At 42.1% G+C, this 22,201-nt stretch overlaps 1 protein-coding gene across 1 annotated transcript; it reads left to right on the top strand.

Annotated features, from left to right (window-relative positions):
- The first annotated feature begins 607 nt into the window (after window positions 1-607).
- mych (myelocytomatosis oncogene homolog) lies at window positions 608-4,802 on the top strand. Its single transcript, XM_028576442.1, has 3 exons — window positions 608-804; window positions 2,461-3,019; window positions 4,178-4,802. Exons 2-3 carry the CDS (start codon window positions 2,476-2,478, stop codon window positions 4,774-4,776), a joined length of 1,143 nt encoding a protein of 380 aa, XP_028432243.1. The 5' UTR covers window positions 608-804; window positions 2,461-2,475; the 3' UTR covers window positions 4,777-4,802.
- Window positions 4,803-22,201: the final 17,399 nt, after the last annotated feature.

Here is a 22,201-nt window from a genome sequence, read left to right as displayed (position 1 = left end):
AACATGCGTAACAATACCAAACCTGCTTACTCACTGCACTCACTCACCACATTCCCCACTAATGACTGTGGACGTTAGTTTATTCAGTGTGCGAATAATCCTACTATACGCATATAAACAGGGATGATTCACAACTATTCGCATATGATCGTTTTTATGAATATATCTTATACATAACAATTGCCATCGTTTTAAATTGTATTTGCTCTTTTTTGCGGCGCATTGAGAAAGACATGTAGGCAGGCAGGGAGAAATACAGTAAGACACCCGGCATCTGCTCACAATCCACGTGTGTTTCTGTCCTAACTTTTACCCGCCACCATTTTCCTGGAATCCCAGCCTGCGCGGTATCACTCCGCTGCCAAGAAAACATAGACCCCGATTTCTATGCGAAAATAACCAGTATTGCCGTTGCCCCCGGTTTTTCCGCCAGGACTTGATCGAAACGGGAACTGACGGCGGATATACAGGCTACAGGTTTTATTGCCGTTAACGACATGTCGTCGGTTTTGACGTTTTGGCGCGATTTTGGTCGCGGCGGAAGGACACGGGCGGGTAGCAGACATATAAAGTGGTCGACCCCGCCAGCCACACCTACTCTGTCTGTTCGTAGCGGTCGGAGGAGAAGAATTTTGACAGGTGACAAACACCATGCTGCCCTGCCCCAACTTTAATTTCACACGCAGAAAATATCAGTCGAGCATATCATATTAGTTTTCCTCTCTGTGGACTTTATTCGGATTTTTCGGACGTCTCCTCCAGTTTTCTTCATTTAGAATTCCTCTCCTGTAAGGACAGTTGAAGGTAAGAACTTGCGGCTGAATTGGGGTTAGGCTAACGTTAACTTGCACATTAGGTAACGTTGCACAATTTTAGTCACATCATGTCTGCGTGATAAACTATGCTTTCGTGCATTTCTGTGTTGTAATTTTGCGTTTCATGTGGTTTTAAGTGGCCACTGAAAGAAAGAATGCCGGTTTCACGTGGAGACACAGCGTTGCACAACCCATGCGGGGTTTAAATGACCCGTACAAGGGGTGGTTGGAGGTGTTAAAGACTTTGAGCTTTTCTGGCTGATTCCTTTCACACATAAACGCTAAGCTAAGGTGATGTCAGATGCATGACTCGTTGCAAGTTGACATTTTTAGAAAATGTTTCGCTTTTCGAAATCTGGTAAAAAACAAATATGTGCATATTGTTTCAGTTGTAATATTAACTTGAGTCTGGTGCAAAGGCGTGCATTTAGCGCGACCTAACGGGCAAGAATAATACTCCAGCGAAGCTGCATTCAAAACCTCGTTGATAAATGTGTAATTTTTAGATGCTTCAGTTTGTGTACACTTACGCACGGTCTGTACTTATCGCTGTCAGTACTAGTGAATGGCATGCATTCATATTCGATTATCAGTCGTTTAGTCTCATGTTGAGTGGGGGGAATGTCATCATAAAGGCGTAATTACGTATTTTTTACTGTTGTGAAATAGCACAGACTGGTCTGCAGTTAAGTATTGGCTCTGGTTTCCCAGGCGGCGATGGTAAAGAAAGGCAGTCTTAAACTCCCAGAGCCCGTCTGCACCACACACTGCTGCTTTGTTCTCCAACACAGCCTGCCATACATTCGCATACCGTAAGACCCCATGGGAATACCACCGGGTTTTCTTACTCCGTTTGTTCCACTTCCAGTTATTTATGTTAAGTCAGAGGTTTGATTTTATAGCATTTTGACTTTTATTTATTTATTTTTTTTAAATGCTGAATGAAGAGTTTACTGTTGGTAATAGAAAATCAGCATACTGTCCTGACTAGTAATTGTTATACGAAACCCCTGAGGCTTTTTAAAAAAAAAACTTAACCAGGCTTTGTGCTGGGCAAAGAAGGTGTTTGTATTTTTAAGAAGTTGTGAGTGGCTTCACCTGCATGGAGGCTGTGGGTCATGTAACGTTATGTGAAACAGCAGCAGTGAGTAACAAAAACAAGGAAAACAAAAGCCACCCATCCTTTCTCTCGGGGTTTTGTTTTACATGTCAGCAGGCAGCCAGGCTCCATTTACCGGTGTGTGTGTTTTTTTTTTTTTTTTTTTATCTTTCTGAAAAGGGAAAAAATGCAAATTGTGGAAAGAGGTGTTAACATTTCTGCCCTGGTCTCTCCCAGCTTTTCCTATGACGTCATGGGGAGGGAGGGTGTTAAAGTTTTTTGGGTGATTTACGGCCTCCCCTGGGGAGCTGCGGGGCGGGGCTACAGTGATGTAAACACAGATAAGAATGTGCCTCACTGGAGAAATTAGTTTAAACTTTCACTACAACGCGCGTTGCTGTTGCTGCTGCTGCTGCCGCTGTTGGGAACTACCACTAAACTGCCACGGAGCTGCTCTAAACACACTACTGGCTCAGCTTCTCTGGATTTAAACTGCACTACCTCTCCTCTGATATTTCGATTTTGTTGTTGATGTTCTTCTCCCAGATTCTGCAAGCAAAGATGTTGCAAAGCTTCTCTCAATCGCAAGACTGGCTTTACTCTGAACCGCTGCTGTTTGACGATGAGTTCTGCCAGAGTTTGATGAAAGACCTCCAGTCGCTGCCTACACCCCCCCAGTCCCCCCCAACTAATACCGGGCTGGGCGGCAGTAAGCCCCTATCCAAGGAGGACCAGCTGAGCTATGTATCGGACATCCTGCTGGAGGACCACGACATGCAGCTCACCTGGAACTGCGACTTCTTCCACTCCGATGCTGCGGAGAAGGATGGCGAGCCCAGCCTGCCCTGCTCCCCTCTGGAGGAGAGTGGCGAGGACTGCCTGTGGCGGTGCCTGGCGGGGGACAAGAGCCTGGAGGAGAAGCTGGTCTCCTCCGTGCTCGGCTCCAGCCCACTGCTGTCTGAGATCCACACCAGCATCTTTGAGGAGATTGCCGGCTCCACGCTGGACTGCCAGAAACTGATGGACACTCAGGAGCCCAGCGAGGCCACATCAGACTATGGGTCAACCGGTGGCGAGCTGTCCACCTATTCATCCAGTGACTCTGGTGAGTTCTGACTTCATTTTACATTTGTGATTTTCACTCCTATGAAAGTTTAGCCAAAATGCCAAGACTTGTTGTTGTGAGTCTTTAATACGTGTTGCCTTTAGGTTCTTTGATTTAATTTAATTTTAAACAAAATGCCCTTTTTAAATTTGTATTTTTTTGTTGTTGTTCTAATACATTAATCTCATTACTGCATTGTCATTGTGTAGCTTATCAGTATAAACAGTCCTCGCCCAGATCTGTTTAACTGGTATTTCATTGATCATTCACTGTTAATGATTATTGAATGTAATGTTTAAATGTTACCGAGCCCAAATTGTTCTTTGCCCTTGGCTTATCTGGAATCAGGCCACCCATCTGTAATCTGCAGGAGCCTTTATTACTCAAGTATGTTGTTGCAGTGTTGGCAGGCTTTTAGCTGTTGACTGACATGAGTAGATGGGAGGGTGTGTGTGTGTGTGTGTGTGTGTGTGTGTGTGTGTGTGTGTGTGTGTGTGTGTGTGTGTGTGTGTGTGTGTGTGTGTGTGTGTGTGTGTGTGTGTGTGTGTGTGTGTGTGTGTGTGTGTGTGTGTGTGTGTGTGTTTTAACAGTTGCGGACGGCTCCATCCATTACCTCCTAATGAGTCATTTTTCCGACTCTAGCATCCCTGGCTATTAGCCATAGAAAAAGAGGCAGACTTGCCTTTTATTATTATATAATTTTTTTAGGCCTTATTGTATTCTATTTCTTTAATTTTATTATTTGAAGAATACATAACCTTTTCATTTTAACAGTACAAAGCTTTGTGTCAATAAATTAAACTGGAAATAATTATATTTTATATAGCCTCAAAACTAACTACTGTTTATACATGAAACTGTTGCCGTAATCTTAAACTGCCGTCACGCATTAATAGTTACAGTTTGTAAACAGTTGTAAGCTTCTCCATGTTTATGGCTGTTTACACAGTAGAAGGACAGATTTTCACTGCTGATTGGCATCACTGTATGTGTGAGCCAAGCTCACGTTGCAGTGCTGTGTACAGTGCCTACACTCTTGTTTTGGTGTCGGTGCAAGTGCCATCACAGGGCAGATCAAATTACCACAAAGGTCAGAAAACAAGGTTGTGCCAGAAACTCCTCTAACCCATCTCTCGTTTCTTCTTCTCTTTCCTACAGAGGAGGAGATTGATGTGGTAACTGTGGTGCGCTGTTCCTCCAGCCCCTCCCCTCGGCCCTCATTGGCTGACCTGTCTGTCCGTCAGCAGAAGCAGGAAGAGGAGAAGCGAGCTCTCCAGCGTCACCACTTTGAGATCCAGCTGCAACACAACTACGCTGCACCGTGTCCCGCCTCGCCGCCACCTTCATCCTCTTCATCGTCAAACAAGCGCTCGCGCGGGAGCGACAGCTCGCCGCGCTTCCACCACTCTTCTCGCAGCTCTTCTTCTTCGTCATTGTCCTCGTCACGGTACCACCACCACCACCACCACTCGTCCCGAAACTCGACCGAGACGGAGGACGAGGAGGAGCGGCGGCGGACGCACAACGTGATGGAGCGGCAGCGGCGCAACGAGCTCAAGAACTGCTTTGTGCACCTGCGCGACAACGTGCCGGAGCTGTCGCACAACGACAAGGCGTCCAAGGTGGTGATCCTGAAGAAGGCCCGAGACTGCATCTACGGCCTGGAGGAGGAGAGCCACAGGCTGCAATCCAAGAAGGACAAACTCCGAGCTAAACAGGAAAAGCTGAAAGCCAGGCTGTCGCAGCTTCGCAGCTAATGGCATTTTTAGCTGTTTAGAGACAATTCGGGATCGGGGGGTGGGGGTGGGTGGAGGGGGTGACCTTGTACAAAGACAGATGGTTGAGCGGGGTTAAAGGATGGCGGGTCATGCTGAAAAGAGCGCACAAAGACATTTCAAAGACTTGTAACGATAGCTCTGGACTGTGTACTTACACATGCTGCCATGGACAAACACACTCATTGCCTCAGAATTGATCATTCTCATGCCTTGACTGCTGACTGTTGTTGAAAGTAGGATGTTTTTTAAAGTTGAAACGAGGACGGAGTGAGCAGATTTTTATCTTTTAAAGCTTTGCTGAACGCACACTGAAAGACAAGGACAATATGTATTTTTTTTTTTTTTTTTAGTTTCTTTATTTCATCCCATTTTGGGGATGCCAAATAGCACAGGTGAAAATGATGCGAGGCAGAAGTGCCTTTTGGGTCAAATAACTGGAAGCCACATCAGCTCAGTAGTTGAATAAAAGTTGAATATTGTGTGTTCAGTGTCTTATAGCCATACTATCCAGTAATCCCTCCACTCTGAAAGGCCTTTGATGGTGGCTTCTAAGTTATTTGGTCGGCTGCACTTCTGCCAGTTCCAGTTAAATTGCAGTTAAATAAACCTGATGCTATTTGATATATATTTCAAATGTTTTTTATAAAAGGTTCATCAGTGTACTTTCAGCCCTGTTTGACCTCAGGCGGACCCTTGGGCCCAGCACCACTCTGTTATCAGGTTAACGTGTGTCAATGACAGTACTGTATAGACCAGGGTTGATGCTGTACACATGTCAGTGCTCAGCCACGGTTCAGCTCACCACCAGCTCAGCCTCTTGTGTGTTTGTTTCCTGGAGTTAAACACTCCTGGAAACGACTTGTGTATTAAGTTATCTGTCATTAATTAACTGTCTGAACTCAAAAGTAGCCATATTAAACAGCATTCAGGTTTTGAGGAGACTGAACTGGAAGGTGAACTGAACTGTGAGCCGTGTCATTGTAGCAAATCGGCCAAAGTCGGGACAGAAAACCTCTGCATAACGTTTGATTGTTGCGTGTCCGAAATGGAGTGACGGACCCATGGTGTCCTGACATCTAAAGGTTCTAGTTCTGGAGGAGGTTGCAACAGCAATACTGTGACATTTAGTTCCATGGCTAATAAAGCAGCCATCTTGCTAAGTGTAACTTAAGAGAACGGTTAGCATTTTTACTATTAGACAACCATTAATTCAGGAAATCTGGAAATTGTTTGAATGCCATTTGTGATTTATTAGTCAGTGGCCCTATTTGATCCAACCTTGGAAACTGAAGATTCTCTGAAACTGTCGCTCAACTTTTAAAGGTTGAAGCGGTTTAGCGTGGTCACTTTTATGAGGATGGCCTCAACTATGCGGACTGATCACGCTTTGAAAGAACACGTGACATGAGATCTTAAGCCTATGGCGACATTTGTTTTTGTCATTTCAAAATAAAATTTGAGCCACGTACATGTTACGTGAACAAGGGCCGCTGATCAACATTCCCCTGTTTTTAAAAGAAGAACAGACTTTATTTTTGATGACATGGACACAAAAGAGCCGGGACGCCAAGTCCTATTTAAGGAAAGGGAATGCTGTACGTCTTCACCAGGGAGCCTGGTTAGGATCAGGTGTCTTATTGAGCTTGATCTTTGGCTGGCTTTGATGTTTTGAAATATCACTAATGGGGTGGGATGTTTAACTGAATGCCATTTTACTCTAAATATCAGTTATTGCCAATGCTATCCATTCATGTGCTGTTTGTCATGAAATGTGCGAAGGGCAAACGTTTGGCTTATTTGTGTCTTATGTCTTAAAATGCAGCCTGTTTTTGTATTAATGGAGTTCTTCCTTGTTCAGACTCGGTGTACCGACCCTGGTTGGTAGGAATAATGAGAGTAGAGGTGTTTTTAGCGGTAAACCTGTTATGCCTTGAAATGTATTCTGTTTAATTATGTCACTGTCTAGTTAAAACCTAATCTGCTTCGAACATGAGTAATTTGTTCTGCAGAGCTTTTGTGGAGTTTCACTGGCAAAAGAAGCGCCTTCTGTAGTCAGGGCTCAGGTTTTAACAAGACAGTAGCGATGATCTTTGTTCTTGACATGATAAAACCTACCTCCAGCTGGCTGCAGTCTGATCTGTAATGTTTTTTTTTCTGGTTTAAATATTGTACAGATTTTTTTCAAAAATGTAAATATTTTTGTTATTGTATCATAAATTATTTTAGTCTTCTTTTTCTCCCTTTTTTTTGTTCATTTTGATTTTGAGGATTGAAAAGAAATGTTCTCTACCAAGAAGCACTTTTTTTTTTTTTTTTTTTTTTTTTTTTAAATATCGGTGTAATTAAAGAATGAATGAGAGTTGGGATGTCTGTGGTTTCATTGCACCGCACGCATACATACACCCAGCCATTGAGTGGACAGTGTGACAAAGATATACATAAAGATGTAGATCCACATAGGAAAGCAGGGGAAGTGTTGCATGTTTTCATATTTTAATTGGGTAATTATTCAACTTTAGAGGATGATTAAAATGCATACATACAATATACAGAAACATATCCATAGAGCCTTAAGCCCCTGTCCGACCAAGTAGTTACAGGAACGTAGCTATAGAAACGGTCCACTTCTAAACAGTTCTACTAACTACTCTAACCCCCAAAACCGTTTTTTCCATTTGTATTCAAAAGTGGCCATAGGAACTGACCTTTTGTTATATTATTATCCCACCCATCTAAGCACCACTACGCGGAAAAGGGAAAAGACCCTTCCCTGAAGTAGGAGCTGAAAGAGTCGCAGGAACTGTGGCCAGAGGAACTTAATAATCCCCAAATTGGTCCAGTCGGAACAGGAGAAAAAAAAAAGGGTTCTAGGAACATTATGTTGTTACTGCAAAAATCCCTCCGGTCGGAAAGCAGCTTTACTCAGGGCTGTAGTCGAGTCCACCTTTGTCAAGGCCGAGTCCAAAGGAGGGACCGTCGAGACAGAAAAGACCACTTTCTTACCTGTTCATAATTTCTGTGAAGTGAGACATCTTCTAAGGTGATCATTTTGCTTTAGCATTTGTAATAATCAAAAAGCAAGTGCAGAGTAATGCACTATAGGATGAAATTAGACCATATTATTTACTTTATAACAATTTCACTTAAATCGCATAAAGCTGAAACCAACGTCCATGCCCGTTCTAGATGGATTTAGAATTAAACTAATAGCTGTTTTCTGAACGAGCGCTCTTCAATGGTTTAATTTTGAAGGAGAAAGTTACTTTAGAAAAAAAAAGCATACAATGCTGGACTTGGTCGAGACCAGCTAGAATGTCTGGCGAGTCCGATGATCACGAAGTCCAATTTGAGTACCAGATCCATGAGTTTGAAGGCTTATCAGATTCTAATACGCTAACCAGTGGTTTTTATAATAATGTGAGTCAGGATTTAAAACCGGACAGATTTAGCACGACATCTATGATATTCTGAATGAGAGGTCTAGCCCACCCCCTCAGCTGGCAAGACATTGGAGAGCCTTGAGACTTTGCATGTCAAAATGTTGTCCGATTGAACAAACTTCAGTCCACACCACGAGAAGTCTTGATTCGGTGCAAAAATCACACACCTGTCACCCTGGGCAGCCCCTCCCAGGCGGAGAGATATGAGAATATTTTCTCAGGGCAAAGTGTCGGGGACCGCCGCAGGCAGATGTGTGCAACCTGAGCTCAGTCCATGTGTCGAAAGTGTGCACGTGGAGCAGGTGGGACGTGTGTTATCTACCGGTACGTGCAGCGTAGGTGTTTCTTTTGAATTCACGTGTGGAAAAAGTTTCTCTCATTGACAGTGTCGGATCACTTTGGTAACACATTCACTCCATTTATTTTCATTCCAAAGAGTGCAAAGTAACTGAGTCTTTAATCATCTTGCATCCATGTAAAAACAGTCAGAATGAACGTTAAAGGCATAACAAAGGGAAAATGATGAACAAAAACACACACACACACACACACACACACACATTGGAAATGGCTTAGTACTTTATTTTGGAAAGCAACTTTTCAAATGTTCACAAAAGGAATAGAAAAATAGAAAAGATGGAGGTTATTATGAGTTTCTTTTAGGGTCTGAGAAAGAATGTCAGTCAGTAAAGTATTGTATTGAGTAACATAAGAATAGCTGTAGTGTGTGTGTATGTGTGTGTGTGTGTGTGTGTGTGTTTTTAGCTATGTAGGTCAACTGGATGTGACTGTCAGGTGTGTCAGATAGCAGCTAACAGATCGGTCCAGATGCTATAAAAGCCTTTTCATCAGCGAGCGACAGATTAGGTTAGCTGGTTTATGAAAGAGAGCAGGGAGAGGCCTGATAGTGACTTTGCTAAATAAACACACTATCTCAGTGTGTGTTAGAAACCATGTTGTTGGTGGAAGGAGGTGAAGGGGTGGAGCTTTGCTAAAACATGGCATCGTTGAGGCGTTCGTCTGTGTTTACATTTCCAATTTACAGGCGATTAGTGTGCGTCTCTTATTGCCTTGTTGCTTCTTGCCATGTGTACAGTTAGAGGCCATAAATGTCAGAGAGATCCTGCACCGACCAACCAATTGACTGGCATTGTCATCCCCCCCACATCACTGAAACACTGTCGCAATGGGTGACATGGTCCTTCATAACACACACCAGTGATGGAGTACTTGAAGCCCGACTCAAGTTGGCACAGGTGGGCTGTCAGGGCCAGCAAGGCCTTCTCTGCTGGCCAAGAGATTGTCAGAATCAGAAAATTATATTTTGATAATATATATATATATATATATATATATATATATATATATATATATATATATTCATTTCTAATATATATACTCAGCAAAAAAATAAACATAAAAAATTCAACTACTAAGAAATAAACTGAACAATGTGACTAACAGAAATGGAAAAATGTGTCCCCTGAACAAAGGATGGTCAAAATCAAAAGTCACAGTCAGTATCTGGTGTGGCCACCAGCTGCATTACTGTAAGTACTGCAGTGCATCTCCTCCTCATGGACTGCACCAGGTTTGCCAGTTCTTGTTGTGAGATGTCACAACACTCTTCCACCAAGGCACCTGCAAGTTCTCGGACATTTCTGGGGGGCCATGGTTCTCGCCCTTACCCTCCGATCCAACAGGTCCCAGACTAGCTCAGGGACACATTTTTCAATTTCTGTTAGTCACATGTCTGTGAAACATTGTTCAGTTTATTTCTTAGTAGTTGAATTTGTTTATGTTCATACAAAGTTTTACGCAGTTTAAAGAATAATTCCGGCGCAAAACGAACCTAGGGGTTAATAACAGATGTGTAACCACTCTGTCGTGTATGTGTTTGTAGCTTGGAACATGCTAACGCGGACCACTGATTAGCTTACAACGCTAGTATATGGGGCACAGGGACACGCAAATTAAATCGCTATTTAATACCACTAAAAAGGCTCAAAATATCACCACACCTTAACGTTAGCATAATGAGGGACCCTAAATGTTACCAGAAGCATTGAGAATGTTGTAAGTGTACAGATAGTTTATTGAAAAGATAGATTATGAAGACAGTTGCGTTTACGTTTACGTGCGGCCGCACAGACACACTATGTCCGGTAGCCATAGCTTCACAATGTCCGCAGGTACGCCACCAGTTTCCCGAAGTACGAGGCTGTGTTGCTGCAGTGACTACCGGTAGCTCTCTTTCTCTCTCGTAGCCCTTTCACTGAGTTCCCGCAGCTCTTCGTCAGTATATTCCGGCTCGAAAAGATAAGGACGTCCATCAAACTGAAAGGGTTCGTTTGTCGACGTTTTGAAATTCGGTTGAATAATCCTCCATCTCTTTAGTGTATATCCTGCGGAAGCACTAGCTAGTCTGTTGTTGCGTTGAGTGCTTCTCTTATGCGCTCAGTGCTTTCTTCCGGCAACATCGGACCATGGGAGATTCCACGTTGCACGGCGTTTGGCCAGTCATGACTGGTTTCCAAGATGGCGCCCGCATGTAAACATGAACGCGACTGTCTTCATAATCTATCTTTTCAATAAACTATCTGTACACTTACAACATTCTTAATGCTTCGGTTAACATTTAGGGACCCTCATTATGCTAACGTTAAGGTGTGGTGATATTTTGAGCCTTTTTAGTGGTATTAAATAGCGATTTAATTTGCGTGTCACTGTGTCCCATATACTAGCGTTGTAAGCTAATCAGTGGTCCGCGTTAGCATGTTCCAAGCTACAAACACATTCGATTAGCATGAAAACACAACCCAGAGAACGACAGAGTGGTTACACATCTGTTATTAACCCCTAGGTTCGTTTTGCGCCTTTAAGTCGGCTGAAAATAAAAGCAGTTGAAAGTGAGAGGATGTTTCTTTTGTTGCTGAGTATATATATATATATTAGAAATAAATATATAATTATCAAAATATAATTCTGATTCTGACAATCTCTTGGACAGCAGAGAAGGCCTTGCTGGCCCTGACAGCCCACCTGTGCCAACTTGAGTCGGGCTTCAAGTACTCCATCACTGGTGTGTGTTATGAAGGACCATGTCACCCATTGCGACAGTGTTTCAGTGATGTGGGGGGGATGACAATGTCAGTCAGTTGGTTGGTCGGTGCAGGATCTCTCTGACATTTATGGCCTCTAACTGTAGACATGGCAAGAAGCAACAAGGCAATAAGAGACGCACACTAATCGCCTGTAAATTAGAAATGTAAACACAGACGAACGCCTCAACGATGCCACGTTTTAGCAAAGCTCCACCCCTTCACCTCCTTCCACCAACAACATGTTTTCTAACAGAGCGAACAGGAGAACACACTGAGATAATGTGTTTATTTAGCAAAGTCATTTCATATGTATTTTACAAAGTCCGTTCCTATGAGTTTATTACCATTATTTCATTTGTACTCTCTCCCTCGGTTGTGCGACTTACTGTGCATTTCATAAATTATAGCTTTCATCCAATCAGAATGGACCTTTTTCACAGCAGACATGTTGACTTGTCATAGTAGGAAAAGAACAGCTGAAAGTGATAACCTTAACGATGGCTCAGTTCCATCCAGTGTCCCAGTGAGCTATTTCAGTGAGTCAGCATGAACAATACCAGGGCCTCTCCTAAGTGGAATGCAGCAATCATTAATGGTTTTGAATACACCTGTGCTTTTCCTACTAGGACATGTCTGTTGGGCATATTCTTTGACCGGCCAAAGTCTTGCATTTAGCTGGCTTTACCTACGGTGGCCGTGAAGCAAAACTAGCTAGCGTCACATAACTGTAGCAGTAATGTTAGTTAAAGTTTGTTTCAAGTTTTAGATGTAAAGTTAATACGTTTTCTTCACACGATGAACAGCTTTTTGTAAATTTAATGGATTTTTCGGCATCTTAGTAAAAGGATTTAACTAGCTGAACTGTTTGCTTTAGATAGTTGCTGCTGGTGTTAAAGATTTGAGCAGTGTGAGTTGCCGCTGTGCCTTTGTGTGTGTGTGAGACGTGTGTTGAGCCCCAGCAGCTCGGCTAGAGTTTGTGGGGAAGCCTGTTGATCGCTGATCGTGTAATCTGTGTTTTTGATTGATTTATGGTCGTCGACTACTACAGCAGTAATTCTCTATTTTACCCCCTGCCAAGGACCTCTTGCAGGATAGAGCATATACCCCCGACCCCGTCATGTATGTCCCTAGAAACAATTTAACTATATTCTATGGTCTTAGTTATGTGAAAAAAAACACAAAATAAATGTATTAGAAAGATATTAGACAGCTATTAAACACATTTGGAGATTCTAAGAGTTATAGATTTGTTAGATTAGAACGTAATTTACAAACTTTTATAGAATCATTTTTTTTTAACCATTATTCGTTTAAATTATGAAGCCTTTTGTATATAAAAAAAGTGCCAGACCCCACTTTGAGAATCACTAGAGCATTACATGTATATTCATCCTCCACAGAAGAAAAGTCCCCAACATATGTATATTTCCCCTTTTATTTGCTAGAAACTACAGTGCCCTGCTGTTTTGGGAATGTTCTGAAAAAAAAAAAAAAAAAAATATATATATATATATATATATATATATATATATATATTTGTGATTTTTAAATGCATGCAACAGGCTAGTAAATAAGCTGGAGCTATAAATGGCTGCACTGTATTTTTTATTGGAACTTATTGTAAGTGTAGGAGGAAACAAAAAACTAATTCCATGGCCACAGGGCAGAGTATTTGATTTTGTTAGATTTTGGGTGGAGTGTCACTTTAAGGTCAATCTGTAACAGACCAAGCCCTGTGTGTGTGTGTGTGTGTGTGTGTGTGTGTGTGTGTGTGTGTGTGTGTGTGTGAGGGGGGGCATTGTACAGTAGCTGACTGTTTGCTTCTCATGTGGTTCAGTGATTCAAATATTCTGACTCATTCATTCTGATTTGCATCACATCAGAGAGAGAGAGAAAGGAAGAGATGAAGAGATGGGAAAATTAGATGTGAGAGAGGAGGAGAAAGAGGTAAGGAAAGATTGGATGGAGAAAAAAGCAAGGAACAAAGAAAATGGAGAGAGAAAGAGAGAGAGAGAAACCATAAGGCTGAAGTTTGTCCCCGTTTTATTTTCCTACTGTGCAGGAAATAATGACAGAGCCCAGAGAGAGAGGGTTATATCAGAACTCGGTCCAAACCACAGTCTGAATACAGACACTGAGACACAATGCACACACACATGAGTCAGAAATGGAAAGATGGCTCTGAAACGTTGGTTCCAGGAATGCAGCTGTAGTGAGCTGGATTTACAGCAGTTACGACAAATTCGAGAGTCATGGTGAGGAAATGTGTCCAAACTCAAAATGTCCAAAGAAAGCACTCAAACCACTATATTGGCATATTTCAAATAACCACAGTCCATCAGTACACTCTGTATGTTCCAGAACATCACATTTTGGACATAGTTTGACAAAACATGGGTAAATACACAGCTTACAATTAAAGCTAGCTTGGTAAGCATTTGGCTCCAGGTAGCTGTGTAAATTCAGATTTAACAGGAGCGCTCCACAATATGCCACAATATGACTAAATACACGTTTGTGAAGTTAGTGTGTTAGTGTTTACATACACACCATTTTGGGCAGAATAATAATGAATAAACATTTGACTTTGGAACATTCTAGGATATTCAAACACAACCAGCAACTGTCACTTGGATTTTGTGTTTACGTTACAGTGCTTTACTTAGTTTAAAGGTGTTCTTTTTTTTTTAGGCTACAGCATTTTTTGTCACATACAGCAAACATCTCCTCACTATCCGCGAGCTGCCTGTCCCCTGAACGCACCGTAAAAAAAACTGTAGACAGCCCAGGCTCCACAAACGGCAACAAAAACAAACCGCGCCAACCTGCACCACCAAACATAACAAACAGTCTTCCAGACAATCGACGAGAAGGATTTGGCGGTGGGGGTTGGGGGGTTTAGTGCGCGGAAGGGAGGGGGAGGGGATGGGATGAGGAGGAGGGAGGGGTGAGCTAGCCTCCGTTTTGTTTGACAATACTTCGAACGTCGACAAGAAGTAACGTCGCCCAACATCGCTTAGAGCACCTTTAAAATACTTCTATTTTAGGTATATAATATATGGTCTGTTGGTGAAGTAGCATTGATTACTTTGAGGGGGGGGGGGGGGGATACATTTTATTCCCACCGGGGGATAAAAATAACTCAGCAGAGGCAGGGATATGTAGAGCAGAAAGGGGGAATTCCCACGCATCCCCTCCGGGAAAATCGAGACACGAGAAGTCCCTTACGCAACTTTTGGGTGTCTTTCTAATTATGTATTTTTTCTTATACTTTGCATTTGACCGTTTTTGGCAATAAAAGGACCTTTACAGCTGCTCAGATATTGAAAATGTCTTATACTGTAGACAAAGTAAAAAGACAGCGTTTAAGAAGTTGACCCGCTGACAACCCACAAATTTCCCATGACCTTCCGAGTGTCACAATCCAAACCACTTAGCTGCCGCTCAAAGTTCAAACAAGTCACACTAAACTCTGACTTCGTTGGCAAACTCGTACGTTTGCCTTCTGACTTTCCCGCTCAAATGATAAGTGAGATAGTTTTTATTAGATATTGATTTTCTCTCTATTACCACTGAGCTAATGGACATACTGTGTAACAAAAAAGAAAAAAGCTTCTCTCCAGGTTTCAACTTTTTCTCTGAACTTTTTCTGAACATCATTTATTGTCTCGTCTTGTTGCAGTGTGAACATTTCATTCCTAAAAAAAAATGGCGGCAGTTTATTTTTCGGACCGTCAGTGCGTAGCAGCTGTTCTCAGTCATCATCTTCATCATCATCATGTGTTCACGCAGAGATGGTAAATCCACAATTAGACTGGATGTGACTCAACAGCCGGTGACTCTACCGTCCTCCTAACTGGATCCAAGGCTGACGCAGCTGCCCTACATTCCCCTCATCTGTAACCCATTACCCAGAACCCTTTGCTCTACTGCCTGCTTGCTTTTCTCTCTCTCTCTCTCTCTCTCTCTCTCTCTCTCTCTCTCTCTCTCTCTCTCTCTGTGTTTCTTTGTCTCTCTGTGTGCAGTCATTCTTGTAAAACTAGTTTGCAGAGAAAATCAATGTAATTTGCTGCCAGCCTGTTTTAAGGTAAAGAGAAAAAGCTTCATACTCAAACTACAGACTAGAAGACAATTGCCCTTTTCTACAGAAGCTGGTGTGAAAAGTAAACCATGGGTGCAATGCTAACTTTTAGAGAAAATATGATAATCTTGTGCACAACAGGCAAAGTAAACATATAATAATTAACATTAGGCTATACATTTAGTTTTTTTAATGCAAAGTTTATTACATTAACCAATTGGGACATTCATTTATCATCTCATAACAAAATAAGGCGACTTATCACCCCCCTGAGCCTCTCTCTTCCCTACAGAACGCACACACATGTAATGGATGTAACGTAGCTACGTTAGCCTGCTGCCACTACATCTGTCATTAGCTTTGGTTGATAACGCAGCATTTTACGTTAATATAAGGCAATGCGTTAATGACAAAAATGTTACAAGCTGAAGCTGCACTTGATTCAAAGCTCAAGTGTTTCTTTTGGTTACTATTCAAAGGACATTTGTCATAATCTCCATAACTTAAACATAAAAACTCACGTGAAGGCAGAAGGGCTTGGTGTTGCCTCTCTTTCAGATGCACTGCTCCGTGTGTGAGAATATAAACAAAGTCACGTGACTGGGGGCAGAGGGCATCGCTGAGGGCAAGATTGGATGATATAGCGATTTAATTTGATTTAACTTTAGAATAGAATGCCTTTTATTGTCATTATTCACATGTACAACAAGATTTAATTATCGTGTTGATGTAGAACACAACAGAAAAAAAGAAGAAAGAAAAGAAAGAAAAGTTTATTTAGGCTACCAGAGGGGAAGCTAAGCCAATCAGGGCAAACGGGCTGCTGCCTGGGAAATAATAGCCCGAAATAATAACCTGTGCACATCCCTGTTCTCAATAAACAACATGAAATCCAGAGAGAGTTCACTTTTCCTGCTACAAATGTCCCACCCTGGTCAGAAAGCACAGGGGAGACACTTTGTTTCTCTCACTATGACTCTAGAATCGGTACTCGCTCCGAAGCTAATCACCGTTAGTCTCTCACCCGCTCTACCACACACTCCCCACGTACACACACGTGCCGGTCCTGCTGTTCTCTTGAAAATAAACCTTTTTTTTTTGTGCTTTTCCCCCCCGTTTTTGCTTTTTTTCCGATGCTTTTGATGCTGTTTGTCACGTTTTTAAAGCTTTTTTTTCATTCATGGTCAATGAAGCTAATTTATATGACATCATACCTATTTTCTTGAGTTCAAAACAAGCAGAAATTATAAATTATTTAGACTAATAGTTAAGATCTGAGGGTGTTGAGTGGATCCCAGACATGTCAAAGTTTAGTTTTGAAACCATTTTATAAAAAATTTTCAAACGCTATGAAATTGGATAAAACACCCAAAGTTCAATGAAAGTAAACATTCATTTTACCTGCAAAGAACACCCATGCACCCATGTTATTTTGGGGCAATTTGGTTGAAAGAAACCCATAAATTTTACATGAGGACAACACAAGGGTTAGAAGGCACCAGCGCAAGAGCAACAAGTATCAACCTCAGGCCCCTTTCTGTGAAAGCTCTGTGTAGATCCCCCCACCCTCCTCAGAAGAAGACCTTAGGGAGCATGATGGAGCCCTCAGCTTTGACTTAGTGTTATTAGTCAGTGTCAACAGCTGTATGTGTGGACGGGGGTTGGTGTGACAGCGTCCCAGTGAGCTCACGCGGCTGAGACGCGGCGGCTGCATCTTTTCACCTGATAGTTTAGAAGCTTGTTTACGCCTCCTGTTTGCCCTCGGTTCAGTTACACCGTCTGCTTCACTGACCCGCTCCCACCGTCTATCCCAATGTGTGAAAGTAGTCTCAGTGAGACAATCGACACATCGTTAGCGTGATAAAGGAAGGCGCTACTTTCTTTCTCGCACAATTGTATCCCCTTCCGCTCTGCTTCGGTATCTTTTGATCGCGAGCTGACTCCGCGGAGTCTACTTCCTGAAGCGCTGACGGGACTCGTGTTTCCATCCAGACAGCCACAACCGGGTTAGGTTGTGCTGCAGTTATTCCAACTGTCATGCGAACACTTTTTTTTTTTCAAAGTTGAAATCTGAGTGGGCGTCACTACACTCACACTGCTGGTTAGATGTTATCACTGCTGATAAACTAGCAAAGATGTTTTAAATAATACAATACATGTTCTTTTTTTTTTCTTCAAGTTTTCAATCAAACAGAGAACATTAGACGGTGTGACTGAAAACCTGCAGACAGGCGTACAGACTTATAGAGTATAAGTCCCTTGTAAAAGAAGACCTGTAAACAGACTTTGATTTGTGAAATTGTTGCATGAATGAATAAATGTATTGTTTATTTTATTATAGGATTATTCAGACACATTTTAAATAAACACTTTCCTAGTGCTGACACAAAACAAAATAAGTACATAAAGGGTACAAATATAAAGTTTACAATTCAACACAAAAAAACAGGAGATGCAGTTACCCATTACGTTTTAAAGCATGCTACAGGGTTTTAAATGAATGAATGAATGAATATACCGTTTTTTTACTACTTTCTTACTTTACTTTTGTACACGGCATCGATGAAGAGTTTCCACATCAGCCCCATTTCAATACGAGATGTTCTCTCTTTCATGTGATGGATGACTGCACTTTCATGTCCCTGCAAAGTTATTTTCATAGCGTACTGAAATGATTGGAGACCAACAGCCGCCTGAAAGATTGTGAAACCGTCTTTATGAGTCTAAAAAACCCATGATCCTTTTTACGATGCTTGAAGTGGATCGTTAGGTCTCATTTAGGGGGACTCTGTACTCCCCACCTATAGTGTTGCCAGCATGGACACTGGTAGTGGAGAACTGAGGAGTCTGACCATAAACAATGTCTTTAACATTTCTTCCAGGGATTAACCTGACGGTCAAAAAAAAAGAAAGAAAAGTAAATAAACTCAGGTGTTTGAGGTCAGTTTGCTGCTGACCCTGCACTTTGACCAGGCTGATACCCTTTATCTGCTTCTCCGCGGTATCGGGGTTACTAGGTGCATGTAAATGAGGGCGAAGAGGGGACGTCCCACTCTGTCACTTTGAGTGGAAAAACAAATGCAGTCTTGAAAATTCCCCCATGACATCTGACATGTTTCCTCTGTGGTTTGAATAAAGAATGTATGAGAAAGAGAAAAAAAAGGCTTTGTTTTCAGATTAGACTTAGATTCAGGTTTAGGTTTGTGGAAGGTTTAGTCATGTGGTGGACTTTTTCTACATCATCACGAGGACGTCTAAGGTGGCTTTGATACCTCATAAGTTCGGTAAAAAAGGACACATTGTTACCTTCTGTTTTGTTACCACAGCTGATGATCTTGCATACCATACATACTGTTTGTGTGTTATAGCCTACTACTAAATGGCAGCCCAGTGGCCCAGTGGTTAGCACTTCTGCCACACCAAGTTGGCACTGCAGAGTTGGATCCCCGGTCCGGGCAGGGCCTTTTTCTGTGTGGAGTTTGCATGTTCTCCCCCATGTTTGCGTGGCTTTCCTCCGGGTGGTCCGGTTTCCTCCCACCATAAAGACACGCATGCATGCTAGATAACTAGGACTACACTTGGAAATTAGCTGTCTGGCTAACACTGGCACATTTACAGAAATGTTGAATACTGTGCATTGTCCTAATCAAATAAATAAATAAAAATCTAATAAATGAATGCTGCACAATGAAATTAGAGAAGGAGAATGAAACCTAGATTGGGGCTAACATAACACGCTAACATGAGTGGTTACAGATCCTGTTTTTAAACAGTGTGTGTGTGTGTGTGAAATGAGAAACAAGAGAGATTAGTGTTTGGGGGGAATCCCTGCGAGGAATTAAATGGTCTGACGCATCGGCGTGAATCATCACAACACAGCTCAGGTTTAAGTAAAGGTACTTTATTGTCACATACACATACATGTAGTGAAATTCATTCTCTGCATTTAACCCATCCCTCAAGGGAGCGGTGGGCAGCCATTTACAGCGCCCGGGGACCAACTCCAGATCAAGAGAACTGGCTGGAGAACCTAGTACAAGGTTTTTTGACGGAGCACCCTGAGGAAACCCACGCAAACATGGGGAGAACATGGTGCTGTGAGGCCACAGTGCTAACCTTTGGGCCACCATGCTGCGGCAAGGAGAGGTTAATTTGTCCCGCAGACAATTCCTACGCCAGGAGCATTTCAACACTAGGATGGACATGAAACACTTCATGGATCATCGGTACAAAGACACAATAAATAATAAAATAAAATATCCAGTGAGAGAGCTTCATAATTTGTATTGCAGCTCATGGCCAGGTGAAATTAGAGGTTATTAAATCACTGCTGCCAAACTGCCCAAACAAATGTACCTTTTCCTCCTCTTTGAGTATCATTTGCTAAAAACTACAGTGCCTAGTTGTTCAAGAAATGTACAGAGCCTATAAAACAAAAACCAAACACAAATATATATTTAGCCCTATTCCCACTACATAAAAAAAAACTACTTAACATCTGGCTTTTGTCTGCAGTGGGAAAGGTTACAATCGGCATTCACTCCTGGGATAAATGACTCTGCAGTAGTCACGGTTATTTTTTTCCGGCAGCAATTGAAGCGTGACGCCCGGGTTGACACGCTAATTTTCGCCTCTTTTCTGCTATGACGTGCGTCTGTCGTATATCTTGTGTCATCACAGCCACATATTGTGTCCGTCTCCGCCCAAGCAGCTCTCGGACATCGCTCCAAATCAGTCAGCACCGAGTTTGAAAGAGAGACTGAATAAGTCTATATATATATATATATATATATATATAAAAAGAAGAAGTAACCACTAACATTTTCACCTTTTTCACTGTCTCCATGTTGTTCACGAACCCTGTTTTTCACCGTATTTGTGACGTTGAACGTGACACACCCGAAAACAAAAAAAAAAAAAAACAAAAAGGGCACACTCGTCTACTGGCAATGGGAAAGGAGTCCATCGCCTATTTTTGGAGGGCTTTCCCCCGTTTAAAAAAAACCTGCACATAAAAGGTAATTTTGGTGGAAAAGAGTATTTGTGAGTCGTTTTTAAAGATTTAAGTTGTCAGTATCAACATGCTTCGAGCTGAGAGCCACAGACGGGGAAGGGAAGTCAGAAAATATTGTTGGTTTTGGTCTTTTTATTGGATGTGTTAACATTACCAAAACTACAGTTCCAGCCTTATCCTTTAAGGCAGTGGTGTAGTCTTGTAGTGGGTATACTGTACTGTATATGGATGGGCCTATACTGTATATATGGGCCAGAATGGGCCTTTTGTGGGGGGGCATTTCATAGTGGGGGGTCTGGGTGTCCTCCCCCAGGGAAGTTTTGAGCATCAACAACTTAATTTCCTCCATTCTGACACACTTTTATGCACCAATTTGTGGTGGAAATACCTTTATGTGAAGATGAAAAACACAGATGACAATTCAAAATATATCAAAATTACAGTACAAAGTATGTTGTTGCGTGTCGGTGGGCATTTTTAAGTGGGTATATGGAAATCCTGGCGCTTTCTTAGTGGGTATACTGCATATACCTGCGTATCACGTAGACTTACACCGCTGCTTTAAGGAAATTTGAGGTAACCGTTAAAAGTCAACTTTCCAGTGTGAGGGTGAGCCAACATATCCTCATGTCCTCCTTTACTGTTTGGTTTGGAGCTGTGTGTTAACTCTCCACACAGCCGGCCTCCGCTGTTAAACACTTCAGGAGGCTGAAGTCTGAGGAAACATGCAAGCAAAAAATGTTTCTGCAACAAGAGAGACTGAAGTTCTACTATTTGCAGAAAACTGCAACGTCCCATACCTCTGGCAGCTATGGAGGGGCCCTCAGGTCCTCTAGGAGCACGTCTGATTAGCACAGTAGCTACTGGCCTCTTAACATCAACAATAGCTCCGCAGCACAACACCCAGGCTCCTTCTTCATTTCAATGAGAGCACTGTATTAGTGCCACGGGGGTTCTTCCAGGGTGTTCCAGAAAAAACAAAGAAAGAAAAAAATGCAGAGTAGTAAAGAGTTACAAAGCTGCTAGTTCTGGTAATATTTCTCCCCCACTGTAAATTCCCATTTCAGAGATTTTATTTATCATTTAATTTGATTTCTTCCACACTGAAAAACTGAAGTTTTAATGATTCTATACTGTAGGTCTATGTTCTGCCACCAGCTTTTTTTTTTTTTTTTCACTATTGTTTCACTATTTTTAATTTTTCACTTTAGGAAATCACTTCTGCAAGAATCAGTAAAGCCCTTAAAAGTGCACAAGCCTGTGTGAAAGGTGTTAGAAAACAACCGATTGATAGATTTATCTTTCTTATTGGTTTCCCTCACTACACTGATCAAGGTATGGTGACAAAGAGGGAGGAGATCAGGAAAAACCACAAGTACCAGATGATAAATAATCATCCAGAATAGGTAAATAAAGTAAGAGTTAGGGTGCTCTCACTTGTCTGTAGCCTATCCACAACGTTTTATTTCTGGGATTGCTTCCGGATGTCCCTCTTTTCAGCCGGATGTCAATTACCTTCAGCTTCCTTTGTGTTGGAATTTTAAACTCTGGTGGATTTATGAGGACTATGGTTAGCTGTTCCTCAGATCTCTGCAGGGTAAATCCAGACAGCTAGCTATCTGTCTAATCTGAGTTTTCTAATGCACGACTAAAACAACTTTTGAACGTACACACGTTCCACCAATACAAGTTCCTTCACCGGGCTATTTTGCAGCGGCAATGTAGCTCCCTCCGGCGCCTAGCGCCGCCCAAGACGATTGTGATT

Source organism: Perca flavescens, chromosome 4, assembly GCF_004354835.1.
Source record: "Perca flavescens isolate YP-PL-M2 chromosome 4, PFLA_1.0, whole genome shotgun sequence".
NCBI lineage: Eukaryota > Metazoa > Chordata > Actinopteri > Perciformes > Percidae > Perca > Perca flavescens.
This window is presented reverse-complemented; position numbering and strand designations above follow the sequence as displayed.